Source organism: Acomys minous (genome assembly GCF_964271855.1).
Source record: "Acomys minous genome assembly, chromosome: 1".
NCBI lineage: Eukaryota > Metazoa > Chordata > Mammalia > Rodentia > Muridae > Acomys > Acomys minous.
Window position 1 is genome coordinate 186,580,454 of NC_140483.1, and position 16,061 is coordinate 186,596,514.

Here is a 16,061-nt window from a genome sequence, read left to right on the forward strand (position 1 = left end):
GTGTGAATGAAGCCCTCTTACGACCAGCCACATCTCCCACCACACCGTCCAGAAAGCAACCATCCGACATCTTACATCACAGACACCTATGTCACAGACACGTCACACAGATTTCTACTGCCCCCCAATGCGCCCTGCACTTTCCTGCAGAAGGAGTTGGGTTTCTAAGCGTTGCTCCTCACCCCAGGCCCTGAGATGTGAGGAACAGCAGTCAAAATCAATTCAAGCACGGCTTGACTTGACAGGGAGGAGAAGCCACAGGCTCCCTCGTGATGTTGTTCACATTTCATCTGCACCAAGCAAGCTGGCAACTTACCACGATGCTGTTTAAACTTGGTTCGGGCTGTTACACTTCGTTTCTCCTCCATTATTACCCTGCTCAACTGACATCGCACATATGACCATGAAAACCAAAAGCGGGCTTGTGAAATGACTCCGAGAGAAGGCGTTTGGCCTGTAAGCCTAGCAACCTGAGGGAGCTTCCAAACCTAGGGGCAAAAGCAGTAACTGGTCAATACTGCTCAGATAAAGCGATAAAGGAGTGCATGCATTTGGCAGACATAGGTTATTCTACAGAAACTAACTTTGTAGCCAATCATGGTGGCCCATGCTTTTAATCCAAGCAGCCAGGAAGCAAATGCAGATAGACCCTGAGTTTAAGGTCTAGTCTACATCATAAAGCATCCGGTTAATAGGATTAAACAGTAAGAAACTGTTTCCAAAATTAAACAAAAAAATTTAAGACTATTTCTTGAGCACTGGCTTGATGGTTCTGTGTGTGGCTAAAGGCGTTTGCTGCCAAACTTGATGGCCTGAATTCGATGCCTGGGAGCCACATGGTGGACAGAGAGAAGTAATTACTACAAGTTGTCATCTGACCTCCATATGGAGGCAATGACATACACTGAACACACGCACGCATATATACGCAAAATGAATAAATGTAATGTAAAAAATAATTATTACTTATACACAAATATGAATAAGTGTAAAATACAAAATTAAAAAAACATTCATTGGGATACAAAAGTCTTTACAAGGTTGGAACTGTCATAAAATCACACATTTTTATTGTTTCTGTGAGAAAAATGTATAAACATGCACAGGAGCGCGCAGAAACAGCTTTTATTTTCTCTGTGCTTTTCGGTGCTTCCCAAAAGTTCTGCATCAGGCATGTGTCAGTTTTGCAAACAGGAAAAAGCACAAGGGGCTGTAATGAGCAGAGCGAGAAGGATGCACTGCAGCCCTGGGGGTGCTCTGCAGCCCTGCGGGTGCTCTGCAGCCCTGGGGGTGCTCCACCCGAAAGAGGGGGTGCTCTGCAGCCCTGGGGATGCTCCACCCAAAAGAGGGGGGCCTGGGGTCGGGGCTCATTTTCTCTCCTGCCAGTTTCTTGCCATTAGACGTTTGGCAGCCACTAAGGAAACCAACAACCGACACTGGTGAGGATGTGGACAAAAAAAGGTGGAGATTCCCCACAAACTAAAAAGACCTGTTCTATGACCCAGCCATGCACTCCTGAGGATTACCCAAAAAGTCCAAGCCAACAAATCACAGGGGGAAAGTGCACACCTAATTTACTGCAGCTAAGTCAGGGAGCCAGCCTGTGTGTAAACAGAGACGCAGATAAGGAAACATGGAATCTTTCCACCATGATTCATGGGTAAGAGAGCGTCCTCTGAGAGCATAAACACCTGCACTGGACCTTCAGTGCCCCCACAAAAAGCTGGATGCAGACCTGAGTGCCTGCAACCCCAACACCAAGGACAGAGGCACTGCTCTGGTCAGCATCCCAGGCAAAGCAGTGAGCTTCCGGTTCATGAGACAGCCCATCTCCAGGCAAAAAGGTGGAGGGCGGTTCAGAACACACAGCACCTACAACCCTGTCTTCTAGATGTGTGCACAATGCATGCACCCACAGGGACACACCACACATACACAACACAGCACGCACAAATAAGATCAAATTTAAAGAAGAATAAGGCTGTGTCATTTACAGGAAAAGTGATGAAAGACTGTCCACCATAGAACAAACTAGTTCTCAAAACAGAAACAAAAACCTAGATTTCACATTTTCCTCTTATGTACAGATGACACGAGAGTAGATAAGACACCATCTAGAGCAGCGGTTCTCAATCTGTGGGTTCCTGACACCCTTGTTGGGCACCAAAGGGCACTTTCATGGGGGGGGGGCACCTAAGAGCATCAGAAAACACAGATGACAGATGTCTGTGTTACTATTCATAATGGTAGCAAAATTACAGCTATGAAGTAGCAATGTAAATAATTTTATGGTTGGGGGATGACACACCATGGAAAACTGCATTAAAGGGTCCCAGCAGCAGAATGGTGGAGAACCACTGATCTAGAGGAACAAAGGAAATTAGTGGGAGGGAGTGAAGTGGGGGGGAGGGGGAGCAGTGGGGGGGGGGGAAGTATGTTCAAAATATATTGCATACTTGCATAAAGATGCCTTTCAGTAACTCAGTATAATAAAATAAAAAATTCCTGAAAGAAACAAAAATAGATTCTTCGGCTCTCTGGGTGCCTAACAGATAATACTACTTGACATATTCTTATGCAAATTTGGTTAATATAAGGGGAAGACCTAAGCATGTAGCTCAGAGGCATGGGGCTTGCTTAGCATACACAGGGCCTGGTGGACGCCCAGCAGTGGGAGGGAATAAAGGAAGAGAGGGAGGGAAGACGGACCACTTTCTATGTAAAGCAAACTACACTCGCAAATGTGTATTTCTTACAGTCTTTGTGGACCTGTGAAATGTGGGCTGCCGATCTACAACTTTTTGTGACACCTCTAAAAAGGGGCCTTCGTTTATCTATGTGCTGCTATCATTTTCACTTGTCCCCCAGTCACATACTGATGGTAGTATATGGATAGAGCCAAGATTTGGAGGGTGGGACTCCCACAACAGGATTAGTGGCTTTATAGGAAGAGGAAGAGACCTGAGTTTATTTGCTTGCTCTTTCCCTGCCATGTCATGATACACAAGAAGGGCCTCACTAGAGATCAGCCTCCAGCACTGTGAAAAGCGACCTCCAATTCTTGTAAAGTGCCTAGGGCCAGGCAATCTCTCACAGAAGCAAAGCCTGGGGCTGCAACCTGGTGTATGGTTACGGTACTCCCGGAAACAGCACCAAGCCTGTCAGGCTAAGGAGTACATTTGTAGATGACCACTGTCAGGCACTAAATGTTTCTGCAGGACTCAAAGGACCCACTCCACGAACCCCAGGGCTTAGGAGTAAACTCCTAGAATGACTGAGCTAATCCACTTCATGAGTCTGCCCACCAATTTAAAAGCAAGGGCAATCATACAAAATCCATACAGACTAATCAACGGTCATGAAGAAGCAATGCTCAACAAAAGGAAAGACTAGCAAACTTGAATTTAAAAAAAAAAAAAGAGTAACAAGACGGAGTGGTGGCACACACCTTTGACCCCAGCACTCAGGGAGGCAAAGGCAGGAGGATTGCTATGAGTTCGAGGTCAGCCTGGTCTACAAAAGGAGACAGCTAAGGCTACACAGAGAAACCCTGTCTCGAGCCCCCTGCCGCCCCTTTCCACAAAAGGAAGAAGCATCCACTAACACATTTTATATATATAATGCAACAGGGAACCAGACAAATTAAAAGTGTTCTTGCCATGGAAATCACACTGAAAATAAAAGTCAACAATCCTTTTGCGTACATATAGACACTTTGCACCTTAGAGATACAGCTCAGTAGGTAGGGTACATACTTGTCCGTCATACATGAAGACCTCGGTTTGACTCTGGCACCACATAAACTGGGCATGGTGATGGATATGCCCTTCAGCACTTGAGAGGTGGATGGAGGAGTATTAGAACTTCAAGGCCATCCTGGACTACACAGTACGCTCAAGGCCAGCCTGGGCTATTTAAAAAAATGTAAAGTATTTCCTTTCCCAGTCAAATGAATGACTACACCATCATGCAGGAATCAAGGTAACTTTTCCATCTCTGGCAGCTGTGAAGTCAGCAGCACTATACTGTGTGTGTGCCACACTGTATATAGTCAGTCATACACTATTCAAGGAATAAGGTATTGACCTTGGGGTCACGCTGGCGTGTCTACTGCTAAAGGAAGGCTGGGGCAGTATTGCAAGGACCTGACATTTTGCAGATTTTCATCTTCTTAAAGCCCCTCTAACACGGTAAGAAAGCCAGGAGCTGACATGCAAGTGTTGCTTCGTTTAGAACCCAGTATGGCCCTTGGAGCTCTTGTCCTGGCACCAACCTGGCAGTGTTCACAGATGGCAAGTGGTGATGTCTGGTTGGTGGCCCCACCTTGTCTACCCAGTGTCAGCTGTGACTGCAGTGAGCACTGGAGTAGTCACACCTGGGCTCCTACAGCTGCTGTGACACTCTCCACGCAAAAAAGACAAACTTCACATTTCAGAGACCGGAAGTATCCATGTGCCTCATGGTCCCACAGACTGGTGGTCTTTAGCGCCCAAGACCCACCCGACACAGAGCTGAGAGCTGCAGCATCTCAGGCAGGCTGACACACAGGACGCTGCAGCCCCAAACAGAATTAACCCTGTTTGTTCGCACCATGCATTAACCACTTAAAAGGATCACAATGTGGACAACAGCTCCATCCAATGACAAAGGGTTTCTTAATTAACAGGTCAATAAAATGTGAATAAGTTATATTTTTTATTTTTCACAATTAAAAATGACAAGTGACATGTAAAGGACATGACAGTAATATAATAGTAACACAGTAATAGGCTAGCTATCTCATAGAGACAGAAGCCCATGAAAAATAGTATAGAGATTTTTAAGAAAGACCATTAAATAAATCTAGGAATATGTTTACTGAATCAACAAATCAAATTGAGCACATGTCAAAACATCATATAGAAGCCATAAAGTAAATCCAGAATTCCACATATAGGGCTCTCTTCTGAAATCAGGAGGCTAAAATCCTACAACAAAAAAGGAAAAGACAGTTAGAAAACGCTCAGAAAGTTACCCAGACACATTTCTGTTTCCTTCCATTTCTGGTGGGGCTGCAATGTGGGGCCTCATGCACAGTGCCCCACTGAGCTAGCTCCTGCTCACGACAGACAGGTGAACGTTTCAGCTGATCGAGACAATTTTTCTTACTCTTACAGTAGTTTTAACGCTATAGAGACGGGCATGGGGTGGCTCAGTGGCAAAAGGTGTTTGCCAACAAGCCTGATGACGTGAGCTTACTCCCCAGAGTGCACACGGTGGAAGATGAGAGGAGCCTTCCCCAGGTATACCATGGAACACACATGCCTTCCCCAGGTATACCATGGAACACACATGCCTTCCCCAGGTATACCATGGTACACACATGCCTTCCCCAGGTATACCATGGTACACACATGCCTTCCCCAGGTATACCATGGTACACACATGCCTTCCCCAGGTATACCATGGTACACATGCCTTCCCCAGGTATACCATGGTACACATGCCTTCCCCAGGTATACCATGGTACACACATGCATTCACACAGGCGCGCACACAGTTAGAATAACAAAATTAAAAATCCCTTATTTATAAAGGATTGTTTAAAGAGTTATTTTATTTTTACTTATGCATTTATGTATGGGGAGGTTAGCAGAGGGGGTGCCCAAGCAAATGCAGCTGCTCTGGGAGTCCAGAAGAGGGTGTGGGAGACCCTGGAGCTGGAGATACAGGCAGCTGTGAGCCGCCCAAACTGGACACTGGGAAGCAAATGCTCGTCCTTCGGGAGAGCACTACGTGCCCTTCAGGAAAGGATTTCAAAGCAAACTGGTGGGTTATGCCTGTTGTCCTAGCCCTCAGGAAGTTGGGACAGGAGAGTTTCAGGTCAGCCTGGACTGTATAATGAAAATCTGGAAACTTTATGGATAATCAGTTTTGTATTCTGTAGGGATGGTCACTATCCAATCCTATAACAATAAGATATACTCAATAATTTCAGTGTGAGAAAAATAATCTGCCTGCTAGGCTAACGTATGCTTTCCATTCCACTTATACACCACAACACACAGAACAAGTCTCTTCCCTTCCTGGCCTCTAAGACGGCGCCCTGTAATGGTGGTCGGGACACCTACCCTGCCCTACCCTGCCCTACCTCAGCCCACGTGAGAGCAGCTGGAGAGCTGAAGGCGGGCGGTGATAGGAAAACACAAAACATGCCATCCACACGCTTTACAATACAGAGAACGAGTGACCCAGGAAACGCTTTCCTGATCTAACAAAACATGCCATCCACACGCTTCACAATACAGAGAACGAGTGACCCAGGAAATGCTTTCCTGATCTAACAAAACATGCCATCCACACGCTTCACAATACAGAGAACGAGTGACCCAGGAGACGGCTTTCCTGATCTACCCATGTCCTTCTGAGAAAACCTGGACAGCACTGGAAAATTATTAACTGGACTAACACAGTAAGTGGGCTAAATCTTTGTGGTAGCCAATATTCAACCAGGAAGATTGCAGCACCTCTCAGTTTAGCCACAGATGTATTAAAAATGGAAGCCAGCTAATAACCTAGGGTACACTTAGCCTGTCTTAGGTTAAGTACTCAAAGGCATTGAGAGTTCAGATGTTCCAGCTTTTGGATTTAGGGAAGAAGAAAAGGAAAGTTGAAAGTCCTATTAATGTTAGACATGCTGGTACATGCCTACACTCCTAGCATGTGGTAGATGCACACAGGACGACCTGGGGTTTGAGGCCATGCTGGGCAACAGCAAGTTCTAGGCCACTCTAAACTGTCACTGATATCTATCCGAAAGACCAAGAAACAGCACAGGGAGGGAGCTCGGATGTGAGCACTTGTGTGGCGTGTGCTAGGCCCTGGGTTCAACTCCCAGCACCCAAAAAGGAGAAAGAAACAATTTCATCAACTGCTAGTCCTGGGTGGAGAAAGAGCCACTCCTAGGAGAGCTAGTGGCAGTCGAAGGCTGGTGGCAAGGGGCAGCCTTTGTTCTCATCGGTGTGGTTACTGCTGGGAATCTCCTGTCCCAGTGCCACAAAACAAAAGGTGGGAGACCTGTGAGGAAGACAGGCTAATCATTCTGTCAGGGAAGTGGCTAAGAGGGGAGGGGAGGGGAGGGGAGGGGAGGGGAGGGGAGGGGAGGGGAGGGGAGGGGAGGGGAGGGCCAGGGAAGGGAGGAGACCAGCCAGAGCATGTCAGATACATGTACAAAATTGTCAAAGGTAAGTTTCTTTAAAAAGGTTAAAAAAAAAAAAAGACTTCTCAAAACCAAACTAAGACTCAAACAAAAGACTATCTTGGCCGGAGAGATGGACAACGGAAGCACACAGCACACCTCGCCATAACCATCATACAGTCTTTTTATAGTGTTTTTCTCCTTGTAAAAACCATATTCCCCGGAAAGAAAGACTCTATATAGGAAACTGTGAGAGCCTGAGCAGCAAGAGAATGTTTTCAGTGGACTGGGGACACACACACACACACACACACACACACACACACACACACACACACACACGTGTGCACACACACACACACACACATGCACACGGACCTGCAGTTTCTGATAAAGGAAAGTGAGAGGCGTAGAGTGCTACATGACCTCTCAAATCCTCCTGTGGTTCCTCCTCTCATACGTCCACAGAAACACAAAATGACGGAGAGATGCATATCACTTACTGTTCCTCCTTCAACACTTATGGGTAGAACTGTGTTTTTCTGAATGTTTCATTAGTAATGCTGAGTCTTGTAAGTCGGGCTCCGTAATAGTCTATAATGTAACTACTTCCATCTGAAGGTCCGACAATCTAGAAAAGATAAAACTTAAAGTTATTCTTTTTACAAAGGATATCTGAGTTTACTTTTTATTAGTAAGCAATAAAACAATTTCAGTACCGCCCCCTCCCAAAAAAAAAAAACCCAAGTCTTAAAAAAAAAAGTAGATGACATGTAAAGCGACAGGGAGAAGCACATGGGACAAAGAGAAGCACTGGGAGACTAGTCGGGCTTCCTCACCCCCTGCTCTGGCCTCCCCAGCGTGGGCGGCCATGGGTGTTCATGTCTAAAGTCCCAACGCGAAGCTGCCTCGGTTCCAAACACAGGGCTGGGATGCCCTGATGCTTTCGCAGCACTCCCTACAGCTCCCATGGGGCGTGTGAAACGGCCTTACACGTAGCAACCAGGTGTCCACACACTGTCATGGCACTAGCGCACCAGGACAGGCGTGGTGGCAGCGAGGATGGTGTGGCAGTTGCTTCATGACGCACTTTTACGTCACTGAGAGTGCTGGTGCTCATTATACAGATAAAGAAATGGGAGCCTGCATCCCCACGTGCAACTTATAGAAGCCCTTGAGACCAGACTGTTGTAATAGAAAGATGGGCTGCCGAGGGACCTCACAGGACGCAATGCTGTGGTAAGTCACTTCCCTGAAGGGAGCTTCCCCGAGTTTCTGTCAGTATGTCAGGGCTGGCTGTTGTTTCTAAAGCGTCTAAAGGGGTATCACGTTTTAAGGACGTTTCTGAGCTTATTAGAGCCTACTGGTCCCGGGGTAGTGGGCAAGTTTTCATGTGGGAAAACAATCCAACAGCCTGGCCCACGGTGTGCTAGGCTAGGTTCATTCCAAACGCCCAGCCAACATGTCTCCCAATCAAGGTTGTGTTAGCCTCCAGGCCAGTTACAAAGATCTCATTTTCTAGAACCTTTACATAAAAGCATTTCATATTTTAAGCAAAAACAAAATCATTATAGTTTGTGAAGAGTTTATTCCTTTCTTTATAAAGTAGATGACATTTAAAATTTGTGGTATTTATAGTCTGTTGGATACATTTTAAAATTGATGTAACAGTTTTATTTAAACATGTCAATATTTAAAATTACATCCCATGCAACTATTTAAATTTATGATGGAAAACTTAAATGTCAATTTAAAAATATGCAGAGGGTACAGACTTAAAAATATTCTTCTAAGGGTTATACAATAAGATTGAAGAAAGCTGCCGGGAGCAGTTCTCCTTTAAAAATGAGAAGTGCTGGAAGTGTAATGTAAAACTGTCATCCTAGCACTTAGAGACAACAGAGACAGGGCGATTGCCATAAGTTCAAGGCCAGCCTGAGCTACACAACAGGACTGTCTCATAAAAATAAACAACCAGGGCTGAAGAGATGACACAGCAGTTAAAAGCAGTTGCTGCTCTCGAGGAGGCCCTGGCTTGGGGTCCCAGCACCTACACGGTGGTTCACAACCACTTAACTCCAGTTCTCAGGGGTCTGACACCCTCTTCTGACCTTGGAGACCAACAGGAGCACATGTGGTGCACATGTGGTGCACATATATACGTGCTGGAAAAACACTCATACACATAAAATAAATATATCTAAAAGATAAAAACAAAACCCTTTAGTTTAAATATATAAAAATAGTTCATGCAGCCTCACAAACTTAAAAGGCTGGATGCAGTGTACGCAGCTGTAGTCTCAGATACCTGGAGTGGGGACCGAGGCAAGAAAACACAGGAACTGAACTGCCTGAACTCAAGAATTTGGGCCAGCCTGGGCTACACCATGAGAACCCATCTCGTCAAAACAAAAACTCAACTCAACAAATACGTAATTCTTACACTATTTCAGGAAAACGCCAAACAATCTTCATGAAACAGTGACTGAGTCATCATCTCTGCCAAAAGGGAGATTCCTCTGTTGGATTCAACTAATGTGTACACAGCCAGCTGTGATGTCAGTCAGCTGCCGCTATGCATGCTGGCTTCATTCTGTAAGATTAAGTTAACTTGTCTGAAATTTATGGATGCTATGTATAAATTTAAGTAAAAATTAATGCATCTGTGACATTTTTGTGGCTAGGGTCATGAGGGATTACGAGGGCCATTAAGCTAAGAGAAGAATGGGTAATTAGACGGTAGCATATTCTGAGACTTTATTAGGAAAACAAAGAAGTGAAGTGAAGCTGGTGGAAAGGGGCCAAATCACCCTGCAAAAACACCTCCTGCTGGAGTGTGTGATCAGACCGGAGCTGAGCCTTTTGTTCTATTAGATTTCTCTTCCTATACTATTTTTCCTGATAATTGCATTTATTCATTGAAGAAAAATACACAAAAGTTAGAAATAAGGTGATAGATGGTTGTATGACTTTTTAATATCATGCATTTCTAATAAGCTCATCTGCAACTCGTTTTAAGCACAGAAGTTTTACAACATGATGTAAGCCACTAACTTATAGGAAACGCTAAGTATAGGTCCCCTTTCCCTTTCCTGAACTGTACTGCACTCACAATAGTTTACATGAATGTAGTTCAATGTTGTGTGTAACATAGCAACCGTATTATAGCATTTACTTTTCTTTAAGCTATTAATGTCAGTTCTTCAAAGTTCCTTGTCATACAAGCAAGCGAACAAGAGGACCAACACACTCTAAGGAGCACTTTTGGGCTCCTGAGATGTCTCAGTGGATAAAGGTATTTTCTGCCTACCCAGAAGGCCTAAGTTCAATCTTAGGAGATCCAAATGCACAGAGTTGTCCTCTAACCTCTACACGAATGCCACGATATTTGCCTGCACACACACAAACATGCACACACATACAAATGTAAAAAAAATTGAACTATGAGATTTAAATTAATTAGAGTTTTCTACAATAATCTTACTATGTCTCCTAAGTACAAAGCCCTAAAGCCACAAAACTACAACCTAGCAATTTCCTAAAGCTGCTGTCACAGATGACTACAAATGCTGTTGGGTGGCAGACATTTATAGTTCTGGAAGACTGAAGCTGCAAGCTTCTGCAGTCACTGGCATCCACTAGCCAGTTATTACACTGGACAATCCACACAGTAAACCAAGATGACATCCCATAGCAAGATCTTTAATTTGCTAGGCTTAGAAATAACACTTGAAGGTTCTCTTGGCCTGGCCATGGAAATGGAGGTGCGCTGGAGGGAACCTCTTGTTCTTTATCCCTGATGCCCTTGATCTAATTCTTGACAACACTCCGCCCAAGTATACACTCAAACTGCCCCCCACCATCCCGCCCGAGCATCACTCATACCCACCCCCCACCATAGCATCACTCACACCCACCCCCCACCATCCCGCCCGAGCATCACTCACACCCACCCCCCACCATCCCGCCCGAGCATCACTCACACCCACCCCCCACCATCCCACCCGAGCATCACTCACACCCACCCCCCACCATCCCGCCCGAGCATACACTCATACCCACCCCCCACCATCCCGCCCGAGCATCACTCATACCCACCGCCCACCATCCCGCCCAAGCATCACTCACACCCTCCCCCCATCATCCCGCCCGAGCATCACTCACACCCACCCCCCACCATCCCGCCCGAGCATCACTCACACCCACCCCCCACCATCCCGCCCGAGCATCACTCACACCCACCCCCCATCATCCCACCCGAGCATCACTCATACCCACCCCCCACCATCCCACCCGAGCATCACTCACACCCACCCCCCACCATCCCACTCACAGGTACCCACACACACAAAGTGAGCTGCCATGTGATTTGGATCTGTACTATCTAAGAGTAGGGCCATAGAGATGGCTAAGAGGTTAGGAGCAGTGGCTGCTCTTCCAGAGGGTCCAGGTTCAATTCCTAGCTCCCACACAGTGGCTTATCCATGGGATTTGACTCCCTCTTCTGGCCTCTGTGGGCACAGGAATGCATCTGGTACACAGACATGTATGCAAGCAGAACACTCATAAACATAAAATAAAAATGAACATTTAAATACTGCTTGAAATTTTATCTGGTAGTACTGTGCTATAAATCTTCATAGCTGAAAATTCGTTATTCTTTTTCACTTATCTGTTTGTGTTCTCAGGTGACTGAATCAGGGACTCCTGCACACTCGGAAGGCTAAGCAGTCTCTCAGGCTTTCACTTTACTTTGACACAGGGTTTCATTAACTGACACAGACCAAGTGGATTCACTTGAGCCCAGGCAGGCCATGAACGTGGCATCTTCCTGCCTCAGGTCCCCAAGTAGCCAAGATTACAGGCCTGAGCCACCAGATCTGGTAAAGTTACTGTGACAATAAACTGACTTTAAGACATTTTCACATTCCTGTGTACACATTTGGGTCAGCACTGTTATAACTACTGTCCCGATTAGTGAGCAGATCTACAAACAGGGCTACCGTGGACATCTTTGTGCACGCTCAAACAGGGATATGAATTTTTTGAGAACATGCGCAGGAGATGTCCTTATTTGCTTACTAGTTAGTGCATAACCTATTCTGCCAGTTGCCTGTTAGTTCACTATGCTATTCTACTAGGTTACTGTTTTTTGCTACTGTTAATTTGCAGACTGTATGGTTTAGATATCATTTCACTCAGTCTGTTAACTCTTGATTTAGTGTATTGCATCCTTTTAAAACAAGACATAGTTTTATATAAGAGTGTTCCTTTGGGCTTGGACATAAGTCAGTGCCAGAACACGTGCCCAACATTTTCAATCTGTAGTTCCACATTAGAGAAAACACGCAGATACACACAGAGAGAGAGAGAGAGAAAGAGAGAGACAGAGATAGAGACACAGACAGACAGACAGACAGAGTTTGCTTCCCCTAGATGTATACTTAGGTACTTGGGTATAAATGTGGTTATCAGAATTACTCATGGCATCCAAAAAATAAAAATAACCCAAGAAGCAGCAGATAAATACCTAAATAAATTGTGGTGTATGTGTGTGATGGCATATAAAATTATATACACCAAAAATTGTACATGTACAGTTCAACAGTTAAAAGGAATGAAGTTCTGATACATACTAAGGCAGATGCAAAGAGGACCGATACTGTCTCTGCTGTCTGGTTCCACCTACACAGAATATCTAGGTCAGTTCATGATGACAGAGAAACTAGAGGCCACCAAGTGCAGAGAGGAAGCTGGTAATTACTCTTTATTGGTGACAGAAAAGTTTTGTAGGTGGATACAGTGATGGTTGCTCAGCATTACTGAATGTAAGTATTGCTTTCTAACTGTCCACTTAGGTAAGAGAATTTTGGCAACTTTGTTAAGTATTCTACTGCATATGAAAAACTTATTTTACTTGAACTTTATTAATGTTCTAATGTTTGTCTCTGCAAGTTGTTAAGCATTTGGTCTTATTACTATAAAATCATTTTTTGTACACATTCAAATGGCATTTCAATAAAAACAAATTAAATAAAAAAGTAGTGTAGTGACATTCTTAAGAATCCTGAAACACACATAGAAATATTATAAGAATGAGCTTTTGTTTTGATCCCAGGTGTAGAGATGTGGGGTGCTGCGGACTGTGCCTAGCAGCTGACTATGACTTGCCTCGTGCTCTAGCAGAGGCGTGGTATTACCAGCTGCAGATAATTTCCGCGATTGTGTGATGTTTGGAATTCTGGGAACTTTCCAGAGGGAACATAAATTCAAGGGCCCCAAGAGGTGAGATTGGTGGTTGGTGGCCATTTAGGAGGTTGGCTGCGGTTTGTTAGTAGCCATGGTCAAAAAAGAAACCGAAGGAAAGAAATTAGATTTAGGGATTTTCCTAATTCCTCTCTCCCCTCTATCCTCTTTTCTCTCCTATCTAGTGGTGTAGGAGGTAAAACACTGGGGAGGGGGGGTGGAGGGAGGAAAGAGTGGTGAAAAATGGAACCCACAAAGTAGCAAAGGTCAGCTACATACCAGTAAGCACGTTATTCCTAAACTTTAGCAACATATATGGCCCCAGTTAATGGGCTGCACTGTTGATGCCAGGCTTCTTACATAAACCAACTCTTCTGTAAATTTGAAAAGTCATGAATGGATTCAGAAATGAAAAGAAGGATTGGTGATGTAGGTCAGAGGCAGAGCACTTACAAATAAAAGGCCACAAGCAAATGGATAGATAAGCACAAATTGTTTTCCTTTTCTCTTTTTCTGTTTCCGAGGCAGGGTCTCATGTGGCCCAGACTGACCCAGAACTCCTAATCCTCTGGCTTCAACCTCTCAAGTGCTACAACTGAGCAAGTGTGCCATTCCACAGAGCTTGGGCTTTAGTGTTTGTGTGTGTGTGTTGCTGACACAGGGTTCCACTGTGTAGCCCAGCTGCTCTGGGATTCACTATATGTTTAGTGTTTATGTGTGTGTTGCTGACATGGGGTTCCACTGTGTAGCCTGGCTGCTCTGGGATTCACTATATGTTTAGTGTTTATGTGTGTGTGTGTTGCTGACACAGGGTTCCACTGTGTAGCCCAGCTGCTCTGGGATTCACTATATGTTTAGTGTTTATGTGTGTGTTGCTGACATGGGGTTCCACTGTGTAGCCTGGCTGCTCTGGGATTCACTATATGTTTAGTGTTTGTGTGTGTGTGTGTTGCTGAAATGGGGTTCCACTGTGTAGCCCGGCTGCTCTGGGATTCACTATATGTTTAGTGTTTATGTGTGTGTGTGTTGCTGAAATGGGGTTCCACTGTGTAGCCCGGCTGCTCTGGGATTCATTATATGTTTAGTGTTTATGTGCGTGTGTTGCTGACACGGGGTTCCACTGTGTAGCCCGGCTGCTCTGGGATTCACTATATGGCTCTGCTTTGCCTTAGCCCCTTGTGTGCTGAGATCACAGCCAGGAGCAAACGTACCCTTTTTCTACTTTCTCCATAAAAAGACTGCAAATATTAATAGTGACAGAACAAAATAATGACCAGAGCAAATCATCCACCAGGGAGCTATCAAGCTGGTGGCAGAGCAACTCACTCAACTGTGGACAATCAGATAACAATAATTCAGCCATGTCAATCCTGATGCCACAGACAAGTCGAATTCCACTGTGTCCATAGCGACTTCTCTCCAAGTTTACTTTTTATATAAGGGCATGAAAATCACTTTACCAGGGTCACATTTTAATTACCATCAGAATGCCTACACAAATACCAGAATTTATAGATTTGAACTTCACTGCTTTTAACAACTGATAATTTTAATCTAAATGACTAATATAAATATTATTCTTTAAGCAGTAACACTCACCATGATGTCTCCTGAGGAAAACACAGCTTAGGGATTAGTCAGACCAGTTTTACACATTTGTTATTAAGGCACTAAATGCCCCCACAGGATAAGTGAACTGAAATATACCCAATAAAGTCAGAGCAGAAGCAACACACATTATTAGTCACCTTAGTTTTCCAATTTATTTCCCCCAATAAATGACAACAAGATTAAATGAATAATGTGAGAGGCTGTGGATAGATTTGATTTACCAGTCTTATGTTTTCATGCACTGCTGTCCCACTCTGAGCACCCGCTGAGCAGGCTGGGCCACACTCCAGCACTGTAGGTTTAGGAAGGAGCACACTTGGCTCTCCTTTACTCAGCAGTGTGCATGTCAAAGGCTGAGTGTAGTCAGGGTGTTTTATAGAACAGACTGCCTTTCCCCAGAGGAATCCCTTGGCTCTGACATCATCCATGTTCTAAGGTGAACTGAAAAGCCTAGGAGCTTTAACAGTTTAGCAAAATTGAAAAAAATTATTCAAAATGAAATCAACATTTTTTGCTTGTTTGAGACAAATTGTCTGGCTTCAAACTCCTGTTTCAATCTCCCAAGGGCTGGGATTACAGGTGTGAGCCACCATATCTGGCTGAAAAGCCAAGCTCTTTGTCCCTAAGGAAATATTTCTGTTAAAAAGTACAATCTCAGGCAGTTGTGGTGGCACACACCTGTGATCCCAGCACTCAGGGAGGTAGAGGCAGGTGGATCTCTGTAAATTCGAGGCCTGCCTAGTCTACAAAGTGAGTCCCAGAAGGAGAAAGCAGAGCAAAACATGATTTAAATACACTCTCACACCCTCACTGAGGACACTAGGTGTTCCACAAACACTCAACTAAGTGCGGTTTGATAATATGCATCTTTGCCTCTAATTTAAGAAGCTTTGAGAGTAACCAAAACCAGTTTAGTTTTTAGCAGGAAACATCTGGTAGCACTTTTAAGTGCTTAAGAACATCTCCTAAGCTGAGTGCCACTGTAGGGTGCCAGTCACCAGTGCCGCTGTAGCCACCAGTGCCACTG

At 44.7% G+C, this 16,061-nt stretch overlaps 1 protein-coding gene across 1 annotated transcript in view; it reads right to left on the reverse strand.

Annotated features, from left to right (window-relative positions):
* Nucleotides 1-4,676: 4,676 nt before the first annotated feature.
* TM2D1 (TM2 domain containing 1) overlaps nt 4,677-16,061 on the reverse strand; it is a 34,092-nt gene continuing 22,707 nt past the window's right edge. Inside the window, exons 6-7 of the mRNA XM_084769503.1 lie at nt 7,681-7,808; nt 4,677-4,967 (exon numbers count right to left, since the gene is read on the reverse strand). Of these exons, the coding sequence (XP_084625629.1) occupies nt 7,698-7,808 (111 nt within the window). The 3' untranslated portion in view covers nt 4,677-4,967; nt 7,681-7,697. The remainder of the gene's footprint in view (nt 4,968-7,680; nt 7,809-16,061) is intronic.